Source organism: Panthera uncia, chromosome A2 (genome assembly GCF_023721935.1).
Source record: "Panthera uncia isolate 11264 chromosome A2, Puncia_PCG_1.0, whole genome shotgun sequence".
NCBI lineage: Eukaryota > Metazoa > Chordata > Mammalia > Carnivora > Felidae > Panthera > Panthera uncia.
Window position 1 is genome coordinate 113,383,568 of NC_064816.1, and position 24,346 is coordinate 113,407,913.

At 47.7% G+C, this 24,346-nt stretch overlaps 1 protein-coding gene across 1 annotated transcript in view; it reads left to right on the plus strand.

The window, feature by feature from the left end:
- Nucleotides 1–626: 626 nt before the first annotated feature.
- The window catches only part of NFE2L3 (NFE2 like bZIP transcription factor 3), a 30,478-nt gene continuing 6,758 nt past the window's right edge, over nt 627–24,346 (plus strand). The window contains exon 1 of the mRNA XM_049641615.1: nt 627–1,229. Coding sequence (XP_049497572.1) covers nt 654–1,229 — 576 coding nt within the window. The 5' untranslated portion in view covers nt 627–653. The remainder of the gene's footprint in view (nt 1,230–24,346) is intronic.

The following is a 24,346-nucleotide window of genomic DNA, read 5'->3' on the forward strand; positions in this document are numbered from 1 at the left end:
CCAGCCCAGTGTTCTCAGGTGGGCGGAAGCCCTTTGCATGCTGCCCAGGGTGTCTGCTTTCCCCTAGTTTACATATCCTGTCCCTTCGCACCCACCTCTAACCCTCACCCCCTACCCCCCACCCCGCGCCTTCAGCTACAGCAGCCAGGCCCCCGGGCACTGGGCTGGGGCCCACCTGGTGCCCAGAACAACCTCTGCTCCCAGAAAGCTTTGCGTTCCCCCCGAATAAAGAACCTTTGAGCTGGGGAGCCCCGCCCCATGCGGGCCCCTCCCACGGGCGCGAGCCTGGGGGCGGTCGTGGGCGTGTCCCCGGCGGCAGCGCCCGCGGCCCGGGGCGGAGCCTAGCTGGAGGGGCGGGGCCTGCTCTCAGCGCTGGGCTGCGGGGAAGGCGGGCGGGTTGGCTCTCCGGGCAGGTGGCTCCTCTTCCGCCTCTCCTGAGCCCCTGGCACAGCGCCGGCTGCCGAGGGAGCGTCTTTGTGACCGGTCCCGGAGCCCGCGACGGCCCCTGCGCGCCCGGGTCCATTGTTTCGCTTCTCGGTCTCTTCCGGGCAGGTGCCCGCAGAGCGCCGGGCCCGCACGTGCCAAAGCGGCGGCCGCAGCAGCGCAGGGACCCGCGGGCGCCAGCAGGGGCGTCCCGGGGCGCGCGGCGGGAGATGAAGTACCTGAAGCCGTGGTGGTCGGACGGCGGCGGCCTCCTGCACCTCACCATCCTGCTGAGCTTGGCGGGGCTCCACCTGGACCTTGACCTGGACCTCTACCTGCTGCTCCCGCCGCCCACCCGGCTCTGGGATGAGCTGCTGCTAGCCAGCGGCCCGACGAGCTCTGCCTATGCACTCAGCCCCTTCCCGGCCTCGGGAGTGTGGGGGCGCGCGGACCAGTTTCACCCCAAAGGCCGCGAGCCGGACCCCGCGGCGGAGTCCGCAGGCCGGCTGCTCCGGGAGGTGCGCGCGCTGGGGGTCCCCTTCATCCCCCGCACCCGAGTGGATGCGTGGCTGGTGCACAGCGTGGCGGCAGGGGACGCCGACGGAGCCCACGGACTGCTCGGCGCCGCCGCCGCCGCCGCCTCCTCCGCCGGGGGAGTCGGCGCCAGCGTGGACGACAGTAGCCAGGCTGCGCCGGGGGATGGCGGGGACCCCCGAGCGGCTGCGAGTAGCCCCTTGGACGCTGGGGAAGAGGAGAAGGCACCTGCAGAACCGACGGCTCAAGTGCTGGACGCCGCAGCGAGCCAGGTAACCGGAGAGCTGGGACTCGAGCACGGTGCTGGGGGAGCTGGCCAGGAGCCCTGGAGTGTTGTGACGGACCCGGGAGGGAGCACACCCGCCCTTCTTCCACCCTCAGTCCCTGGGTGGTTGCAGTTTCGGGATCACTCTCGCCTCCCTTTTTTTGTGAATCCAAACAAAAGCTGTTAGTGCTGTCGCTGTGGCTTTTGGGTGTTTGAGAAAGAAGTGGGTGAAATCATCCGTTTGTCCGTAGGGGGTACCTTTTTCCTGTGTTTGATGGCTGTCAAGGCTAGTTCGGGGCAGTGGAGGGAAGGGTAACTGGTGATTTTCTCGCCTACGGTTTTTGTTCAGTACGTCGTGCACACTGAGATGTGTTTTTCCGGAACATGTGTCCGAACCGGGGAATCCAAAAGTGGCCTTGGCCACCAGGAGGACACGTTTCTCTTTAAGAACTCACTCTCCCGCCTAACGTGATGGCCCCTTCCCGGATTTTAACCCAGTTGCAGTTCGTTTTGCTGCTTGCCTGGATTAAAGAGCCATGGTCAGTGTTGAGTCTGAGGCCAGTTGGTGGACGGTCCGCTGACCTAACCATCCCTGGCTCCTAGAAACCCTCCTCCCTCCTGGAACCTATGTAACTTTTAATTAGCATAAAGCAAGCATGTGCCCTGACGGTCACCTAGTGACTTAAGTGCCCTTTGGCTTACGGGTTCAAATCCCTTGGGTTAACTTCCTTTTGAAACAGAGCTCGCCGAGATGGACTGATGGAAGTATCTATGTGGTGCTCCCACTAGCTGCTGGAGTCTAAGGACACTTAATTCCAATTTTCACAAAACCATCTTGCCCAAAGTTCCTTCACAGTGACCTTTTTAATTGTCTCTTGGCCCAAGTCTGAGTGTTAACGTTTGGTATCGATCAACAGGTGTTCCTTGGACGTTGTTTTTGTGGAGCACAATCTCATGCACAATGGGAACTGGGGTAGACAGGTTTGTTTGCTGCTCTTCAGAATTGCCCCGTTTGTGTAGGCAGTTGCCAGACGAGCTTCTCCACCCTCTCCTGGAGGGGTCATTGTGCTGAAGTGCTTGTGATTCACTGTTATGCAGATCCGATCCCTTCCTCTTCCTGAGGCCGGAACTAATGGGATGGGGGTTAGTGCGAGTCTGGGTGGGCTCCTGTCGAAAACAAAAAGTGGAAGGCTCTTCCCACTCACTCATCCAGTCTCGGCCTTCACCTGAATCTTCTGCCTCCTAAGGGGTGGTGCCTGGGGCACTGCAACCTTTCCCGGATTCTGCAGCAGGGGAGTGGGGGTGGGGAGAGAAACCCAATGCTCCATGCTGTAGCAGATGGCACCCTCCCCCTCCCCCCCCCAGCTTAATGTCACCCGCCTTGCAAAGCAAACCCGGACCTGGGGAGAGGTGAAGCTGTTCCCTCCCCTTCCCAGCATTACCTTATTTAGTCTCTGCAAACCTGCATTCGGGGAAGCTCTGGGGGCCAAGGCTTGGCCGCACCTGCATGGAGGCCTTGAGCCCAGCTTTCCTAGCGGGGAGAATGAAGTTCCTACGGGGCCGTTCTCCTGGTGTTGCCTTCCTCAGCTAGCACGGCTGGACCGCGGCAGCTGCTGGGGTGCCCCGGTGATATGCATCCTGGTGATGATCAGGTGCTGAACACCCTACATTTTCACAGCCAATTCACCTTGATTCGCAAAAACAAAGAAAATATAAGGAAGTTTGGTTGTAAGTTTGTATGTGTTTGGCAATACCTTTTTTTTTTTTTTTTTAAAGCAATCTTGTGAGGTAGGCAGGCCGGGCATCCTTCTAAACAATTTGTACTAAAAGAAAATAGAGGACCAGCGATGTTAGGGGACTTCGGTAAAGCCACGCAGTTAATTGGTGCTAGAGGTGCAACTAGAACCTGAGCTTCCTGACTCCCAGGCTAGCACTTTATTTTTTTTTAAACATTTTTTTTAACGTTTATTTTGGGGACAGAGAGAGGGGGAGAGCTTGAACGGGGGAGGGTCAGAGAGAGAGGGAGACACAGAATCTGAAACAGGCTCCGGGCTCTGAGCTGTCAGCACAGAGCCTGAGGCGGGGCTCAAACTCACGGACCGCAAGATCATGACCTCAGCCGAAGTCGGATGCTTAACCGACTGAGCCACTCGGGCACCCCCCAAGCTAGCACTTTAATTAAGCACTTGTGTCTGTACCCAGGTTCTCTGAACCAGCATGCAGCTGGGATGGGGGTGATGACTCCCACTCCTGACCTCAGCACCACCACTCTCCAGTGCTGGATTGACTCTTTTTTTTTTCCCAATGTTTATTTATTTATTTTGAGAGAGAGCGCAAGCCCGGGAGGGCAGAAAGAGAGAGGGAGAGAGAGAATCCCAAGCAGGCTCCTCACTGTCCGCGCAGAGCCCAGTGCAGGGCTCTATCCCATGCACCTCGAGATCGTGACCTGAACTGCAATCAAGAGTCAATGCTTAACTAGCTGAGCCACCCGGGCAGCCCCGGGTTGGCTTTTTTTTTTTTTTTTTTAATTTTTTTTTTTAACGTTTATTTATTTTTGAGACAGAGACAGAGCATGAACGGGGGAGGGTCAGAGAGAGGGAGACACAGAATCTGAAACAGGCTCCAGGCCCTGAGCTGTCAGCACAGAGCCCGACGCGGGGCTCGAACTCACAGACCGTGAGATTACGACCTGAGCCGAAGTCGGACGCCCAACCGACTGAGCCACCCAGGCGCCTCCCGGGTTGGCTTTTAAAAGCAATAATCCGTAATACTGAGGTTACAATTTGAAACCATGACTCTGCAGAAAATGGGCTGGGAAAACAGCGCGGGTTTTTGCAATCTGCAAACCTGGGTTTAGGGATATCACTTACTAATGTGCCCTCATACAGGTTCCTTTAATCATTCCAAGCCTCAGTGTTTCACCTCTCAAGTGGGAGAGTAACACTGACTTCAAGGTTTGTGCGAATTAAATGGGAACAGCATGTGTGAAGTGCCAGCCCCGTGCTTGGAATATAATTGCTGTTCTCTTCTTTCTGCCTCGGTTCTCAACCCACGCTACTTAACCAGTCCCCACTCACTTTGTTTCCTTTTGTCCTGTTTGTAAGTCTGAGCTGGTTGTTTGCTTGTTAGGGGGTTGGGTGTGGTGTCTTGCAGCCAAACTGCCTGGTTTTGAATCCCAGCCCTCTACCACTTACAGCTCTGTGACCTTGGGCCAGTTTCCTTGCCTGCCTGTGCTTCATTTTCCTCACCTGCGCAATGGGAGTGATAAAGGTGCCCACCACACAGGATTGTGAGAATCAGTTCATTCCGTGTAGTTGGCTTAGAAGTGTGGGGGTGCCTGGTTGGCTCAGTTGGTTGAGCGTCCAACTTTGGCTCGGGTCATGATTTCTGGTCCATGAGATCGAGCCCCACATTGGGCTCACTGCTGTCAGCGTGGAACCCGCTTTAGATCCTCTGTCCTCTCTCTGCCCCTCCCCTGCTCTTGCAAGGTGGCTACTGTTAACTTCGACAAGAGAGAGTGTTTTGTCCTACAGGAACAGCGTAGGTTTGTTTTGTTTGTTTTTATTGTTTTTTAAAGTTTATTTATTTTTGAGAGAGACAGGGAAAAAGAATACCAAGCAGGCTTCCCTCGGTCAGTGCATAGAGCCCGATGTGGGGCTTGAACTCACGAACCGTTAGATCGTGACTTGAGCCAAAATCAAGAGTTGGATGCTTAACCAACTGAGCTACCCAGGTGCCCAGTTTCGTTTGTCTTTAAATAGATAATTTCAGTGGCTTATTTGAGCTGTAGGAGATTCTGGTCTTAACGGTATAATTTTCCATAATTTTTGTACATATGCAAAACTGTTTCGGAGTAGGGGGATTTTCCAAGTATCAGAAGAAATACTGCTTTGGTTTCACTTCTTAGCGGGGCCAATCATCATCTGAAAACAGAACCCGGAATTCCCCAGGGTAGACCTGCTTCCCTTCATAACCACAGCCATTCACTCATGACCGATGATGCACGTGTTTTCAAAGTAACGCACAGGTTAAACAAAGAATTGAACAGTTTTTGCAGAATTGAATGTGTGAGCATATGTTGGCCTATAGCCAGCCGTCAGCATTTCAGAGAGCTGTCTCCCCTTTGAAGCTGAGAGGCTTGTGGTCATCTCGATAATGGTTTCAAGCCCCCAGGAGAGGGACCCTGTGCTGGGTGAGGGGTCCAGCAGGACCTCGTGGGTTAGACTGGGTTTCTTTGGGTCACAGGAAGAATCTAAGCGTAAAGGAAGAGAAAGAAGCTCCTTAATTGTTACAGTAAAATTGGTTTTTCATTTCAAAAGCAAAGTTAATCAGTCACTGGTGCCTGGGCAGTTGGAGATAGATGAAATCTCAAACACTTGCTTGTTTTTAACTCACGCCCATGATACAAAAATAGTCTTATACCTTCATACATCGTAGTGTAACCAAGTTTCAGAGGAGGCTCTTTGCTTAAGGACGCAGTGAACATTCACCTATGGTCTTACACAGGAGAAGATGGCATAGGGTCACTGTATCAGTGTCCCAGGGCGGCTCTAACAAAGTGCCACCAACTGGGTGGCCTGCACAGCGGAAATTTGTCTCCCAGTTCTGGAGGTGAAAAGTTGGAGGTCAAGGCCTGGTTCATTATGAGGCTGAGAGGGAGAGTCTGTTCCAGGCCTCTCTGCTAACTTCTGGTGGTTTGCTGACCATATTTGGTGACTCTTGGTTTCTACTGTGTCGCCCCAATCTCTGCCTTCATCTTCACAAGACACTCTCCCTGTGTGCACACCTGTAGCCAAACTTCCCCTTTTGTAAGGACACTGGTCGTACAGGATCGGGGCCCACCCGACTCAACTGATTGCATCTGCATTGACCCCATTTCCAAACAAGGGCACACTCTTAGATACTGAGGGTTATGACTTCAACACGGGAATTTTGAGGGACACGGTTCAATCCATTACGCAGTCACCATCTCCCTTTTCCTGGCAACTCTTGGGGCGTTCAGCTTGTTGAGCAAGTAGGCCGCAACAGTTTCTGGAAGCAGCTGGTCTATGTGTACGATCATTTGCTGCAGGACTTGGTGTAAGCCCATGAGCAAACCTGGGGTGTTTTTTGCTGGCTTCATGTGCAGCCAACCCCAAGGAACCTTACTTCAGACTTCTTCCAGTCAGTTTTTCACCTCAATATGCGGTTTATAGAAATATCACCCTCTGCAGTGTCCCTTGTATCGTTTCCCTGCTTCTCAGCTCAGAAATCAGAGCGCAGGGCCCGGGCTGGGACTCCCGAGGCAGGCTGGGCCAGTGGTCAAGTTTACTTGACGCTGGAGTCAGACCCGAGGCAGGGGTAGCTGTAGATCTCGGCTCACTGTTGACAGGTTGTGTGATCTGGGGCACACTTTTTAACCTCTCTGTTCCTTGGTTCCCTTATCCATAAAGTGGGATGGTAGGAGTGCTTTAGGGAGTTGTGAGGGTTAAATGAGATCATACAAATTAGGGTTGGTACACGGTAAGCCCTCAGTCACATCTGCTACTGCTGTTAATTCAGCTGGGGCTGTGACACCCCTGCCCCGATTTATTCCTTATTCCTTCTCTTGCCCGGCACAGGTTTCCAAAGCTCACAGTCATCTCTTTACTTTCATCTGGGGAGCGTCCACCAGCTCATGACCTACCTACCAATTCAATCTTTTGTCATTTGAGGCACCCCATTAGGCTAGTATGACCCAACTCCCCAGCTGCCCAAGCTGAGCTCATCTCCCACTTAGGTTCTACCTGTGGCCTACTTTCCACCTAAAACTTTCTCCCTTCCTTTTCCCCAGACCGCCCCGTGCTCTCCTGCACCTCACTCTGTCACCTTGGCCCAGAATGTGTCCTTTCATCCCTTCCAAGTCTTTTACTGCTAAATTCTCAGACTCCTCTCAACTATCATCACCTCTGCGATAAGCATTTCCTGTTCTTTCCTTTGAGCCCGGCTGCACTGTGTAATGTTTCATAGGTGGGCCTTGGCATCCTCTCCTTGGGACTGCAGTGTCTTGAGCTTGGAAACTGAGTCTTCACTTGAACCTGCAAGTAGCACCAAGGCCAGGGTCAAGGGCAGAGGCCGGTGCAGCCCACCTCTGCTGAGCACTCCTCACCCATCCGTCACGTTGCCTTGCCAGAACTTCCAGAATGCCATGAGCTTGAACGGGTCTTGGGTCATTCAAGGCTAGATAGTGCCCCGGCTGGAAAGTAGGTCAGATCTGAAATCCTGATAGGCCGTCTGACCATTTAATGCCAGTTTGAGTGGATGGGGGCCATGGAAAGCCGACTTTCAGGTTGGCATGATCATTAATCAGGTGGTGAAATTTAGGATTGCCTAAAGTGATATAGCAAGTTAGTGACCTTGCCCGGAATAGAACAAATCACCACTGTTAAGCACCGAGTAAACCATACCTCCCACACACTACAAAACTTCAAACTTGGGGGAAACACGCTTCCCCCATCTACGGCAGTTTTTTTGATATGAGTAGCTTATTCTCAAAATCTAGTTGTTAAGGATCTGTGTTAATATTCCAGTACACCTCTGGGCAGCAGAAGCTGGCTGAGGCTCAGACACACACCTGGGTTGGTTTGGGTTGAGTTGCAGATAGTGGTTGGCAGAGTATGGACAGTGACGTAGAGGCAAGGCATGGCCTTTTGAGGTTGGATAGAACTGGCTTCCCATTGGCATCAGGGTTCTTCGGAGAACAGAACCAGTATGATAAATACATGTATACATGTGTATACATCTAGTTTATTTTTTTTTTTATGTTCATTGATTTATTTTGAGGAGGGGAGGGGCAGAGAGAAAGAGAGAATCCCAAGCAGGCTCCACACTGTCAGCACAGAGCCCCATGCGGGACTTGAACCCATGAGCCGTGAGATTACGACCTGAGCTGAAATCAAGAGTCAGACGCTTAACCGACTGAGCTGCCCAGGTGCCCCTATATATCTGTTTTAGAGATTTGTTTCAATTGGCTGATGCAGTTGTGGAGGCTGGCAAGTCCCAACTCTGGGGTAGCTGGACACTCGGGGCAGGCACTGATGCTGCAGGCTCGAGGCAGAATGTCTTCTGCCTCAGTGAAACCTCAGGTTTGCTCTTAAGGTCCTTCAGCTGGTTGGATGAGTCTCACTCATTAGCAAGGTAATCTTTTACTTAAAGTCACTTGGTTGACTGTAGCTGTAACCACAAGTACAAAATATCCTGACAGCACCACCTCGGTTAGTGTATAATTGCATAACTGAGTACAAGAGTATAGCCACTTTGACACCTGAAACTAACCATCACACCGTTCCAGCTCTGGCTCTTCCTGGGCAACTTCTGTGAGCCTTAGTTCCCAGATTGTAGAAGGGGAATATTAACGTCTTTTGGGGAGAGTTCTTATGATGGTTAAAGAACACTGTATGTTAAAAGGCTAGTATAGTTCCTGGTATGCTAATAGATGTCTAGCAGAAGATTTGCTCTTATCGCCCCTGAGCTGGGGGTCCGATCTCCAGGAAACCCCTGTCCTCTGGAGGAAAGTATCAGACTGCTAGGACATGCTGGGACCTGCTTTGCTGGAAATGGCTGAATGGATTGGGGATGTGCCATGCTGAGAAGATCAGACTGAGGGAGGAACATGATAGGCAACTCAGATATTTGAAGAGCTGTTATGTAAGGGAGGCCTGGAAATTGTGGAGGAGCCAGACCCTGAACGTGAAGGCTCATCCAAAGGAAGAACTTTTGAGTGTGTCTGGGTGGCTCAGTTGGTTAAGCGTCTGACTCTTGGTTTCGGCTCAGGTCAGGATCTCATGGTTCGTGAGATCAAGCCCTGCACTGGGCTCTGTGCTGACAGCATGAAGCCTGCTTGGGATTCTCTCTCCCCTTTTCTCTCTGCCCCTCACTCTCTCTCTCTCTCTCTCTCAAAAATAAATATATAAACATTTAAAAATAAATAAATAAAGGAATAACTTTTGTTTGTTTTCAGGTAGGCTCCATGCTCCATGTGAGGCTTGGACTCACAACCCTGAGATTAAGAGTCACGTGCTCTACCAACTAAGCCAACCCGGCACACTTTTCTTAGCCTTTCTTTATTTTTTAAATTTTTTTATTTTTTTTTAACATTTATTTATTTTTGAGACAGGGAGAGACAGTATGAACGGGGGAGGGTCAGAGAGAGGGAGACACAGAATCTGAAACAGGCTCCAGGCTCTGAGCGGTCAGCACAGAGCCTGACGCGGGGCTCGAACTCACAGACCGCAAGATCATGACCTGAGCCGAAGTCAGATGCTTAACCGACTGAGCCACCCAGGCTCCCCTCTTAGACTTTCTTTAGAGTGGAGTTTCTCCCAGGGTCATCCAGTGACTGCATCATTTACTAAGTTGCTTGTTAAAATGTAGATTTGGGGGCCCACCCCTGATGGGCTGAATTAGAGCTTCTCAAGTGGGGCCTGGGAATCTCCAGTTTATGGGACCTCCCGATGATTCTTAGGTTTCTTTCCCATGGCCTCCCAATATCCCCCCTCCGCCCCCCCCCCCACTCCCAAATGGAAGACGTGCCTGGTGTTTTAAAGCTGAAGCCAGATCTCTCTAGTTCCTTGATGAAGGGTGGGGGACTAGCTTGGCAAAAAACTAATAATGAATGCAGAACTACAGTTGACCCTTGAGCAATCAGGTTCAGGGTTCTGATGCCACACACAGGCGAAATGCCATGTGTAACTTTTGACTCCCCCCAAACTGAACTGCTGATGGGCTACTGATAACATGAAGAGTTGACGACATAGTCTGTAAGTTATGTTCATGACATTCTGTATTCTTACAGTAAAAGAAGCTGGAGCAAAATGTTAAGAAAATCATGGGGAAGAGAAAAAAAAACTGTTTACGGTACAATGCTGTTAAAAACTCCACGTATCAGTGGACGTGCGCAGTTGAAGGCTGTGTTGTTCAAGGGTCAAATATAGCTCATGCATGAATGCCGTTGAAAGCTTGTGCTTAAGTTCTAAAGCAGACAAAGCCAAGGTAGAAATACCAGAACAGGAGAGAACTTTCTGGGCAGGTGAAAACGTTCTGTGTTGCAGTTAAGATGTGAGTTAAGTGGGTGCCTCCATTTATCGAAATTGTACAGCTAAGGTTTATGCATTCCTGCCTATGTAAATCCTACCTAAATACTGTGCTAGAATAGTTTTGCATGGAGGGATGGAGATACTGATGAGAGAAGAATGACAGAGTGCTGATAGTGGCTGAAATGGATGAAGGGTACATTACTATGTTCTGTTTTCTGCTTATTTTATGTGTTTGAAATTTTCAACAGTAAAGAAATACAAACACATTATGCATTTTGAGGCCCACTTGGCCTGTCTTGCCTGCTGGGGTAATCATTTATTTATTCATTAAATAAATGAATCGTAAATGAATTTTTTTTCTAATGTTTGTTTATTTATTGAGGGGGGTGGGGGAGGCAGAGGGAGAGAGAGAGAGAGAGAAAGAAAAGAAAAGAAAAGAAAAGAAAAGAAAAGAAAAGAAAAGAAAAAAGAAAAGAAAGAATCCCAAGCAGGCTCCGCTCTGCCAGCACAGAGCCCGATGCGGGGCTCAAACCCACAAACCACGTGAGATCATGACCTGAGCCAAAATCAGGAGTCAGACGCTCAGCCGACTGAGTACCCAGGCGCCTCTAAATGAATTCCTACTGCCTACCTCACCACTCCCCCCAGCCCCTCAGCCTGCACAGAGGGGCTGCTTGTATGGGAAACAGCTCCTTTTAAAATCAGAGCCTGTGTGCTGGAGCTCATACCCTGTGTCATAAGTGTGGAGGCTCCTATTTAGAAACACTGTTATTTTTACACCTGACTTCTAGTGGGCAGTCACATCAAATAACTTCGTTTCAGCCTTGGGGAGCATTCCTGCCAGCTGCTTAGCTGCCTCCCTGCCATGTCCAGGGGCTTCAGAAATGAGTTTAGCTTCTATCTTGTGTTATTATGGGAAAATTTCAAGCATATATTACACGTGGAGAGAGAATGGCTACCAGGACCCAGGGTAATGGGACTTCCTGTCTCTGTTATCTGGCTTTAACAGTTACAGTTCATGGCCGGTCTTGTTTTGTCTATTACAGCCCCCACCCTACCCCCAGACTTCATTTCTTATGATTCCCCGGCCAGTTCCCTGCAGAGACTTCTCAAGAGAAGAGAAACAGCCCATCTTTGTTCCTGTCTGACTCTTTCCCACTACCTTCGCTGACTCAGAAAACCTTCTGTAAATATTTCCGCATATATCCCTAAAATATAAGGACCCTTCTAAACATCACCGGTGCATCACCATTAGCACACCTAAAAAAATCAACTGTAATTCTTCAATAATCACCAAATTTCCAGTCGGTATTCAGGCTCCCCCAAACGTCTCACGAGTAGTTTTTCCACAGTTGGTTTGTTGGACTCACGAACCAGACGAGATCCACACCTCCCACACCTCGCATTGTAGCCAGCCGGCCGTATTTGCACGGGAAGGTGATAGACAGACAGAACATCGCTTCCTGGTCTGGAGTCAGCCCTCCCCACGGCTGCTGCTCTCATCTGCGTGGCGCGGAGCGAAGCAAGTGGACGCCAGCGTGGGCAGTGGTGTTGCGGCCGGGGCTCTGGCAGGAAGCACAATCTACCCTAGGTGGCTCAGAGGAAGGGACTTAATGAATGATTTCTTATGGGAACAGATGGGGATGTTAGAGGACCCAGAGACTTCCAAAGGGGAAGGGTTGAAAGTTTCCGAAGCTGAATGAGGAGGGGGCCGTCATCGACGATCAAAGCGGAGAAGTGCTCTGGCCTTTCCTTTGTTCGCTGTCCAGACTTCCTGCTTCTGCCATCCCACTGTTGAACCCAGCTGGAAGCCAGCCTGCCCAGAGTTAGCAGGGGACAGCTTCTGTGGGCACACACAGATCTGGAGGGACAAACAAGAACTCGTGCAGTGGCTAAGATCCGGCCATGAAGGACAAATGCCTGCAGCCAAATCCTGGTTCTGTCACTTAAAAGCTGTGTGACTTCAGGCAAGTTGCTTAACCTCTCTGGGCCTCAGCTTCCTCCTCTGTAACAGGAGATAACAAGAGTACCTACCTCTGAGCAACTTAAATGAGATCACATATGTGGTGCCTGGCCCACAGCGAGTGCTCAATAAATGTGAGCTATAATTATTATAAACTGCTATTAAAAACCACCCAGGCCAAATAGAACACAGCCTCTCTTTATCTGGCTCCTCGTTTCTCTCTAGACCTGATGACTCCAGCTTGCCTCCAGCATAGAGACAGGCCTCAGAATTCTTTGGCCTTCACCCCTCTCCCTCTGATGTCATCCTTCTCGTAGGCAGCACACTGTTCTTTGTCTTTGAAGGTCCATCCAGCCCTAAAGGTCAAAGCAGGTCTCAGTCGTTCCTCCTCCAGAAGCATAAATGAAAGGCCCAGCTAAGCCAGCTGGGACTGTTCACAAAGACTTTTTTCAGGGTCAAGCTCTGCATCACAGTATTGAGGTCCCAATACATTATAATAAGTACAGGCTTGGAAATCATGGTGCCAGTTATCAGGAACTTCAGGGATTTAGCAAGAAGAGAAAAGCCCAGCTTTGCTCCTCTCTTCCCCTTCCCATTACCTCCACTGCCTCAGAAAATTTGCAAGACTCTGCACCTTAACATTGTTGGCGGGGGCGGGGTGGCGCGTCTGTGTTGCTCAGTCGGTTAAGCGTCCGACTTTGGCCATGGTCATGATCTCGCAGTTAGTGGGTTTGAGCCCCACATCCGGCTCTGTGCAGACAGCTCAGAGCCTGGAGCCTGCTTTAGATTCTGTGTCTCCCTCTCTCTCTGCCCCTCCCCCGTTCGCACACAGTGTCTCTCTCTCTCTCAAAAATAAACATTAAAAAAAAAAAGAAACATTGGTGGCACAGGTGAATTACAGCTGGAGGACAGGTGTTGTAAGTTTACAGCCCATCAGGAAAGAAAAGACCCAAAGAATTATAATTTTTAGATAGAATAAGATAAGTGTCATAAGAGAAAGCCCAGAAGCCATGGCGTTTTAGAGACAGAAAGACTTGAGTTTTAGCTTAGGGGCCCAAAGTCATAAGGTTGTGGATCCATAGGGAGGAAGAGACAAGTCCCCTCCTAGCAGAGGACTGTGGTGGAGAGAACGTTTCTAGCAGGTGCCGGTTCAGTCCAAGTCATTGGACTTGTAGAAGTGTTGAAGTGCTCCAGCTCACAAGATTACGGTGGCTTCCTATGGCAAGTGTGGAGACTTTTTTTTTTTTTCCTTAATTGAGTCCCAGCCCCACAAGAGTAAAAATCACCTACACACAAATAAAAAGTAACTTAATGATGGGTTTGACTTACCCACTCTTTAAATTAAGAGCATGGACCATAAATCTCCAGTGTATACAACAGTACTCGTAAAACACATATGCTCTGTGTCTCAGCCCCATGTCACTGAGTTGAGAAAAACAGGAAGAGAAGAGAGCCAAGATGATAATTACTGGTACCAGGGTCAGGTATGGCTTTCTCTTGACATTCTGATGGAGTTGCCAGCAGTTAGTAATTGCAACTCTTGAGAATGAAAAAGCGGTAGAAAGGAGTCGTAATTAGTATAACATCTTAATGTACAAAGTGCTTTTTCTCAACGAATCCCTTAAAATGTGTGTTAGAAAATATCCTTCCACTTCACAGACAAGGAAACTGAGGGTCATAGTGGCCCAAGGTCACACAGCTGATAGGAGTAGGATGAGCCTTTTTACTCGGCCATTTTTGGATCTGAGCCCTCCTTTGGGCTTTTGAGGTGCCTTGCAGGCTGTGCAAATTATATTTCAAGTGCCATAGGCGTTTTTTACTTTCTAAATAGAAATGTCATATCACATCCTCTACCCATCCCTGTCTAGAGATCTGGCCTCCCCTTTCTTCCTGCCAAGAGAAAATTGCTAACTGTGCTGTCACAAATTGGGTTCTCTGGGGAGGGGACTCTGAGACCCAAGTTTAGTGTGCAGGGTGATTACAAGGGAGTGACTGTGGGCGCTACAACTAGGGAAGGGGGACAAGAAAGCGACGGGGCAGAAGTCAAGCTTGGTGCAGCCTCAGGAAACTAGCAGCTTCCGGGCTGACACGGCTCGTCACAGTTGGCCAGGCCTTTATACTCTCCCTGGTCAGCCTGGGTTACACAACTGGGTTACACACTGACCCAGGGAAGATTCTTCTCATTCGTCACTTCTCATAGCACGTTTCTGTTCACTTTCTAATAGCTCGCAGCAGCTGGCACTTGAATGTGTAAGTGAAGGAGCAGCTAAGAAAATACTGAGTGCCCGAGGCTGTGCGGGTTCAAGTGTGTCTCTTCCCTGGGTCTTTGGAATCCTATTTGCCATCAAGATTCTTGATAGTTAGCAGTCTCCTCTGTCGTCCTCTGTCATCCTCACAGAGAGGGTGACCATTTGGGACAGTCTTTGTGCCTGTTGTCCAGCTTGTTAATAGCACCCTCCTACCCTTTCAAAAATGGACTGGTTTGGGTGCTAAATTGTCTGTCCACTTACGGATAGACCCTCGGAGAGGCAGAACTGGAAAGGGCCCTCTCCAGAGACTAGGTGGTACTCAGCACTGAAGTGAAGCAAGCCCTCCACGTCTCACCGCCTGCCTCTCCCGCCTCCCTCGATGTGGCCAGAGAGGAGGAGAGACAGTACCTGCAGGCAGCACAGCTCAAATTCCTGCTCCGACCTTGACTTTCCTCCCTTGGCTCCCCTGGCTAGCTCCAAACGCCTCCATCCTTAGGAGTATTTGCAAATCCTCTCACACATAGATTCCGCCCCCAATTTGAATCTAGAGCCCCGCCTCCACTGTCTTCGCGTCACCACCTGCTTCGTGGGTACATTGAGAGCCCCAAGATCATTGCTGCTAAGGAGCTGCGTTTTTGACCTTTTAATTAGCAAAATATGTTTTTAACGTTTATTTATTTTGGGAGAGAGAGAAAGCAAGAACGCGAGCAGGGGAGGAGGAGAGAGAGAGAGAAAGAGAGAGAGGAAGAGAGAATCCCAGGCAGGCTCTGTGCCGTGAGTTCAGAGCCCGACGTGGGGCTCCCTCTCATGAACCACGAGATCATGACCTGAGCTGAAATCAAGAATCTGACGCTTAACCGACTCAGCCACCTTTTAATGAGCAAAGCATTAAGAAAGTGGATATGTTCAAATACCACCGATGATGATGTAAATCAGCCCTTTTGGGAGGGTTGTTTGGCATACCCCATGAAAGAAGTTGAAAACATCATTGGCACGATTTATTTAAAAAGTTAAAAAATACAGGGGTGCACCCCTACTTGGGATTCTCTTTCTTCCTCTCTCTCTCCCTCTCAAAATAAATAAAGTTTAAAAAAAGTTAAAAAATATTAACTGGTGTGGGTAGATTTCAAGAATTCTTTCAAACTTTCCAATAGGGAATTCTATTACATAAAGCTTCCCAAATCTCTTTTTTCAGAACCAGCACAAACAACAGTGATACCAAGACCTAAAAAAATACTTCAAAGAAATCTAAGAATTACTCTTACGCATGTTCATGCAGAGTATTAAGTAAAATATTAGCAAGAGATACAAGAAATGTGGATGCAAAAAGCATTTTTTAAATGTTTATGTTACTTATCCATTGTTGCATTAACAAATTGTCCCAAGTTTAATGGCTTAACACAACAAATATTTATTATCCCATGGTGTCTATGGGTTAGAAATTCTTGGGCCCCTTGGCTGGCTGGTTCGCATTCAGGGTGTCATGAAGCCTTAATCGAGGTGTTAGTTGGGTTGTATTTATGTGAAGGCTTGACTGAAGCTGTAGAATACCCTTCCGAGATGGATCAGTCATGGCTGTGGCGAGAAGCCTCAGTTCCTCGCCATAGAGAGCTTGATCTTCCAGCTCGCGTGATGGCTTTCACCAGAGCAAGTGATAGAGAGCAAGGAAGAAGCCAGTGCCATAATCATCCCTTCCACCTTGCTTGTTCGAAGCAATTCACTAGGTCCAGCCCCCACACAAGCTGAGGGGAATTAAGCTTTACCTCTTGGAGGAAAGAGTGTCCAATAATTTCTGGGCATAATTTTTAAATCCTTTTATTTCATTTTATTTTATTTTTTTATTAATTATTTATTTTTTAACTTACATCCAAGTTAGCATCTAGTGCAACAATGGTTTCAGGAGTAGATTCCTCAGTGCCCCTTACCCATTTAGCCCATCCCCCCTCCCACACCCCCTCCAGTAACCCTCAGTTTGTTCTCCATATTTAAGAGTCTCTTCTGTTTTGTCCCCCTCCCTGTTTTTATATTATTTTTGTTTCCCTTCCCTTCTGTTCATCTGTTTTGTCGCTTAAAGTCCTCATGAGTGAAGTCATATGATATTGGTCTTTCTCCGACTAATTTCACTTAGCATAATACCCTCCAGTTCCATCCACATAGTTGCAAATGGCAAGATATCATTCTTTTTGATTGCTGAGTAATACTCCATTGTGTGTGTGTGTGTGTGTGTGTGTGTGTGTGTGTGTGTGTGTGTATACACACACACACACACACCACATCTTCTTTATCCATTCATCCATCGATGGGCATTTGGGCTCTTTCTATACTTTGGCTATTGTTGATAGTGCTGCTATAAACATGGGGGTGCATGTGCCCCTTTGAAACAGCATCCCTGTATCCCTTGGATAAATACCTAGTAGTGCAATTGCTGGGTCATAAGGTAGTTCTATTTTTAATGTTTTGAGCAGCCTCCATACTGTTTCCCAGAGTGGCTGTGCCAGCTTGCATTCCCACCAGCAGTGCAAAAGAGATCCTCTTTCTCCACGTCCTCACTAACATCTGTCGTTGCCTGAATTGTTAATGTTAGCCATTCTGACAGGTGTGAGGTGGTATCTCATTGTGGTTTTGATTTGTATTTCCCTGATGGTGAGTGACGTTGAGCATTTTTTTATTTGTCGGTTGGCCGTCTGGATGTCTTCTTTGGAGAGGTGTCTGTTCACGTCTTTTGCCCATTTCTTCACTGGATTATTTGTTTTTTGGGTGTTGAGTTTGATGAGTTCTTTATAGATTTTGGATACTAACCCTTTATCTGATAGGTCATTTGCAAATATCTTCTCCCATTCTGTCGGTTGCCTTTTAGTTTTGCTGATTGTTTCCTTCACTGTGCAGAAACTTTTTATTTTGATGAGGTCCCAGTAGTTCATTTTTGCTTTGGTTTCCCTTGCCTCCGGAGACGTGTTGAGTAAGAAGTTGCTGTGGCCAAGATCAAAGAGGTTTTTGCCTGCTTTCTCCTCGAGGATTTTGATGGCTTCCTGTCTTACATTGAGAACTTTCATCCATTTTGAGTTTATTTTTGTGTATGGTGTAAGAAAGGGGTCCAGGTTCATTCTTCTGCATGTCGCTGTCCAGTTTTCCCAGCACCACTTGCTGAAGAGACTGTCTTTTTCCATTGGATATTCTTTCCTGCTTTGTCAAAAATCGGTTGACCTTTAAATCCCTTTAATCCTCAATATCCATTTCTACTTTTTAAAAAATACCTTCAGAAATAAGGATAGACCTTCCCACCACTAAATCCTCAAATACGTTCTTCCATCTACTTCCTCCTGATCTTGAAATAAAAGCTCTAATTTCACCTCTTTCTGAATCAGCCGCACCACTTGTACTTTGCAATTTGTCCTCTGTTGCCTTCTGTGGGACCTTGCTTTACCGTTACTCTGTCTCCTGAACCATTCCCTTACAAAGGTACTGTGGTTTCTGTCGTCTCTAAAACCGAACAAAACACTGCTCTGTCCATTTCTCCACTCACTTCATAGCCAACATTCCTGAAGAATTGTCTGGATGCTGTTTCTAATTTGTCAGTTCCCATTTATTCTTCTATACGGTATCACTGGCTTTGACCCTAAATTGATTTTTTTTTTTTAAAGTTTATTTATTGAGAGAGAGAGAGGGAGGGAGAGAGAGAGAATCTCAAGCAGGCTCTGTGCTGTCAACACAGAGCCCGACTCAGGGCTTGAACTCACGAACCGTGAGATCATGACCTGAGCCAAAATTAAGAGTCTGATGCTTAACCGACTGAGCCACCCAGGCACCCCCTAAGTTGATTGTTTTCAGGCCGCCGCCAACTTTCTTATTGCTAAAATTACTACTACTTTTCTGTCTTTACCATGTGCAACCCCTAAGGAGCACTCAACACCATCAACCACTCCATTCTTCTTGAAACGCTCTCGGATTCTGAGGCATTGATCTCCTTTGGCTGCCCTGCATCTCGCTTTCTGTCCTCCTCAGCGTCTTTGCCGGCTCCTCTGCCTGACCACGGGATGTTGCAGTTCCTCAGGACCCAGTGCTGAGCCCCTTCCCCTTGCTTTGTCCTCTCTTGCTGGAATCTTGCTGGTTCCCGTAGGGTTTTGTCGCTGCTGCCATTGTTGAGGTGTTCCCAGTTTATACCTCCAGTTCACACCTTTGCTGTAAATTCCGGATTCTCATCTCACCAGTGTAATAAGGCATTTCTGCCTGACTTTTCACGTCTCAAATTTAACATGTCCAAATTAAACAACTCACTCACTGTCTTTCCTCTGTTCTCTCCATAACTGCCCACCAAGTTATTCAAGCCAGAAATCTAGGAGTCATTTTTTTTTTTTAATGTTTTTATTTCTGAGAGTGAGAGAGTGCACATGAGCAGGGGAGGCACAGAGAGAAAGGGATCTGAAGCGGTTTCACAGCGAGCCCCGCAGTGAGCCTGATGCGATGCTCCAACTTACAAACCTTGAGATCATGACCTGAGCAGAAGTCAGATGCTTAACCGGCTGACTGAGCCGCCCAAGCGCCCCTAGGGGTCATTCTTAATTCTTCTCTTTTCTTGATCTCCCATTTCCAGTCCATCAACAAGCCCTGCATATTCTCTCTCTACAATATAGCATGGATTTTCTCTTTCTTACCACCACCTTCTTCCATATTGTCATCTACTGTCCCTTAAATTATTGTAGTAGCCTCCCCACTGGTCTGTGTCCCCACTTCTGCTCTTGCACTTCTGCAGAGACTGGATGGGAGGCGGGGGAGTAAAAACAACCCTATGCCATTAATGATCAATAGGAAAAAGACCAACACCCTGATGGCAAAATGGGCAAAGGCCATAAACAGTTCGCAGAAAAGGAAACACAAAGGCTCTCAACCTCACTCGATAAGACCAAGTAAAATTACAATGAGATACCAGTTTTCATCTATCAAGTTGGCACTTTTATCCATTGTTGGCAGGGATTTGAATTACCACAAACATTTCTGAAGGGCAGTTGGGTAGAATCTGTCAAATAAAAAATGTGCATCTCCATTGACCTAGCAGAGGTTCCAGGAATTTGTTGCGCTTGCACACGTCTGCAAAGAAGTATGGATGAGGACGTTTTAATATTGTTTGTTAGGAGGAAATGTTGGAAACAAGTGAATATCCATCATTTAGAAGCTAATGAAACACGTTATGGTAACAGGCACGTGAGCGCGCTCTTGGGATGTTACCCGCTGCCGTTGCCTTTGATGTATTCCTCTTTCTGTCTCTTTAGATCTCGGCTCAAATACCACCTCCCCTGAGAGCCCTTCCCTGGCCACACACTAAAGGGGGTCTCCTCTTTCCTCTTTCACTTGCCGTCGTTTGCAGTTATTTTGTTAGTTCACTTGTATTTTCGGCTCCCTGCCTTTGAATGTGAACTCTGAAGGGGCAGTCTGAATTTTTCACTCTTGCATCCCCCAGCATCTAGTATGTATTGATTGAACGAATGACTAAAAACTGATCGCCGAATCTCGAATAAAAGTCCATGTGTTATCCTTGCTGGTGGTGAATCATTAAAAGTATTCCCATTAGAGGTGCCTGGGTGGCTCAGTCGGTTAAGTGTCTGACTCGTGATCTCAGCTCACGTCTTGATCTCAGGGTTGTGAGTTCAAGCCCCGCGTCGGGATCCATGCTGGCCATGAAGCCTACTTTAAAAAAAAAAAGGCATTCCTATTAAAGTCATGAGCAGGATGAGAACGTCAGGTATGATGGTCTGGTTCAAATGTGTATTTGATCCTCATCCCCCTTTCTAGCCCAGGGCTCCCCAAACTCTTGGTTTCCTAAAAGTTAAGAGCAGTGGGAGCATCTTTTGCTATAATATTTGGTCTTTGGCCCTCAGTTCTTAAAATAGTTCTAGAGTAAAATAGTTCTAGAGCAAAATAGTTCTAGAGCCGTAAAGGTAAAAGGAAAGTCTTGTTATTTACAACAAGCCCCTTGCAACCACTCTCGATTTATGTCAATGAGGTGGCCTTTGTAAAGTCCCCAGGGGTGGGGTGCCAAGGCCACCACCCCCCTTACCTCTCAGACCTCTGGGGAAGCTGCCATCTGGCAGCTCAGTTGTGACCAGCGGTCAATGATTTAATCAGTCGTGCCTGCCAAGTGAAGCCGCCATTAAGAGAAGCCCCCATTAAGAGAAGCCCCGAGGTGTGGCGTTCAGAGACCTTCCAAGTTGGTGAGGATGTGGAAGAGTGGCACGCCCTGGGGGTGGAACCTCCTTGCCCCTTCCCGCATACCTCGCCCCTGGTGCCCCTGGTGGTTCCTGAGTTGTATTCTTTTATAATGAAATGGGAACCTCGTAAGTACAATTTTTTTTTCCTGAGATCTGTGAGCCACTCCAGCGAATTAATCTGTGACCCCGAGGAGGGGGTCGTGGGTGGTTCCGAAGCACACACAGGTGACAACCTGGACTGGCACTGGACATCCAAAGGAAGGGGCATGGGCAGGCTTGTGAGAGCAAGCGCTCAACCTGTGGCATCTGGCGCTCTCCTCGGTTAGGTAGCATCAGAATTGAGTTAAAATGGGAGGACGCCCGCTGTGTTGCAGAATCGCTTCGTGTGTGGAAACCTACATCTGGCGGCAAATGAAATAGTGCCGTAGTTAGTAAAGAGTATCCAGAGGAGACGCACTGAGTGCTTTCCTGGAATCAAGGGTCACCGTTATTATTAAGCATACCGGAAGCATACCCAAAGCAATTAGGCAAGAAGATGAAAATATGAGTCTAAATAGTGGAAAGGATGAGGGGAAAATAATAAAGCAATTGATACAGCTATTGTACACTTCAGGAAGAAAATAACAGACTAGCAGAAAATTTAATGGAAGAATACTTCTGGGTCAACCCTTTGCTGTTGCATTGACCAAAGTGACTCTGCCATGTATGGATTTTTAGGGTCACTCTTTAGTGAGGTAGAATCTCAAACTTTAAAAAAAGTCACAAGAATAGCATATATCCTTTACTCGGGTTTACCTGTTGTTTGCATTTTGCCCCATGACTTCCCTGTTTTATAATTATTGCTAGCTATCTCTACAGAATTCTTTTGGTCGTGAGACATTTAAGAGTGAGTTGAAGCTGTTTTGTCCCTCGGTACCCAAATACTTAAAGTGTATATTTATCAAAATTATCAAAATTACGAAATGAACCTAAATCTAAGACCGTTGTCTAATCTGTCCATATTCACATTTTATCTATGATCACAGAAATGTCCTATATAATACTTTTTCCTCCTGGATCAGCATCTAACCCAGGGTCACACATTGTATTCAGTTGCCAAGTCTCTTAGGCACCTTCCATCTGGAAAAGTTCCTGTCTTGGATTTCTTAAACTCTAGATTTTGGAAGCGCATCAGACAGTTATTTTGTAAAATGGCCCCAATTTTTATTTGATATTTCCTCGTGACTATGTTGAGATTATGAGTTTTTGGCAGGAATATCACAGAAGTGGTCATTTATACTTCTCCATATCGTATCAGAAGGCACATGATGTCAGTTTATTTCCATTTTGTGATGCTGGAATCTACCATTAGGCTTAGGTGGTGTTGGCCATGTGTCTCCTGTTGTGTTATTTTTCTCTTTGTAATTAAGTTATCTGTGAAGTGATACTTGAGACTATTAAACTACCTTGTTTCTTGTCAAACTTTTACTCCCTAGTTTTAGCATCCCTTGATGATTTTAATTGCATTCTACTGTAAGAGATTTCCTTTTCCCCTCATTTACTTGTTTATATTCAAATGGACTCTGATTCTTCTGTTTAACTCATTTAATGAGTTATTCATCATTAAAGGATTTTTTTCTGCTTCTTGTAACGTGAACAGTGGTCATACAGAACTTCTCTACCTTCAGTTTTTCTCTTCCGGAGTTTTTAGGCAGGCCATTACCGCTCTTAAGTACTCCCCACCCCCCGCCCCCCAAAAGCCTTTCCAGACTAAAGTCTGCTTGGTTTCTTTATCGGCTTCACCCAGGCCTGTATTAGCTACCTGTTCCCTCTGTTTTGTTTGTATAACTTTAGACAACATATTCCTCTGTTTCCAAGTCCACATGTATCTATACATGTTGTATTAACTCACATACTACAGATTAATGAAAAGGACCTCGCTTCATGGCTCTAAAACAGGTCATGCAATTTAGAATTTAGAAGCTCCTAAGCCCAAACAGCAAATTTGTAAACAAAGTAAGCTGCCTCAGGAACCCAGAATTTTGAATTTGTTTATCTTCAGGCTTAACTCTCCCTCAAAATAAATAAACAAACCTTAAGAAAAGAAAGGAAAGGAAAGGAAAAGAAACCTTGCTTTGGCAGGAGAGCCATTAAAAGAATGATGACCCATCACCTTTTTCTTCCTTCCCCAAATTTAGGTAGGAATCAGCACATAATTGCAGGAAAGAGCAAGACAATAGCAGCTCACCAGTTGGAAGCGGGTCCCTACCAGAGTCTTCAGATGTTGTGTCTAGGAATTCGTCTATTCCACAAGTAGCTACTAAGGGTCTACTATGTGGCTGGTGCTAAATGCTATGAAAAAAAAAATTATGAAGCAAGGGAAATAGATATTGATGGGAGAGGAGAGGTGCCTTTTTATTTATTTGTTTTAAATAATAGTAACATGGTGATTTTGACTAGAGACCTGAACTTCAGAGCCACGGGGTGGGGAGTGGAGGAGTGAGCAGAGGGAGAGCCCTACAAGCAGAAGGAACAGCAAACATGAGCTGGGAGATGGGATGGTGTCTGGTGCCTGAGACTGAGCCTTGGGGGTACTGCCTTGTTTAGAGGTGGTGAACATGAAGCTTCAGCCAGAGAGAGGTAGCTGGTGAGGCAAGATGATAGAGAAGGTACTCGGATGCCAGGTGAAGAACCTGTTTCCAGAAGGAGGGAGTATCTAAGGGAAATGTTGACGGGGTCCGGTAAGGTGAGTGCGGAGAACTGTCCGACTTGGGGAGACCCTGGTGAGGTGTTTCAAAATTCCCACAGGAGTAGGTCCAAGAGAAAATGCATGGAGACCAGAGGACTCTTCGGAGGATTGTGCTCTAAAAGGGACCAGAAGAATGGGATGGGATCCAGAGAGTAACATGGGACACCAAGGGAGGGATTTTTAAAGATGAGAGGTGGTGTAGATTCGTAGGCTGGTGGGAATAATCCAAAAGACAGGAAATAATTGACGCAGAAGAGGACAGAGTAGCAGAAGCAGTGTCCTTGAGCACAAGAGTGGGGTCGTGCAGAGAGAGACCGACTGAGACAGGAACAAGACCGACCCCGGGTCAGGAGGGAAGCTGAGAAGGTCAGAGTTCAGTCCAGCGGACAGAGAAACCAGTAAACCAAGTGGGCCACTAGCACGCGTTCTTCTTCTTTCTGCTCGTCTTGATTTCTTTCCTTGCTTCTGGCATCTGTAGATTTTACATTCCTTTGACCTTCGTGTGTTTTTATTTGCTTGTTTTTTAAAATGAGCATTTCTCTGCATTAAGAGTATGGGTGTGGTGCTGATGTCCTGGAGTTAGCCCAGTGCACTATCCCTGCTGAAAGAGAAAAATTACAAATAGATCCTTTGATGGGGCAGCTGGGTGGCTCAGTTGGTTAAGCGTCCTGTTCTTGATCTTGGCTCAGGAGCCCTGCGAATTGTCAGGCTGCTGAGAGCCAGAAGCCTGCTTGGGATCCTCTCCTCTCTGTCCCTCCCCTTCTCGCATGCGAGCATGCTCTCGCTCTCCCTCTCCCTCAAAATAAATACACTTTAAAAACGGGGGCACCTGGGTGGCTTCAGTCGGTTAAGGGTTCCACTCTTGATTTCACCTCGGGTCATGATCTCAGTTTCGTGCGTTCGAGCCCCACATCAGGCTCTGCGATGA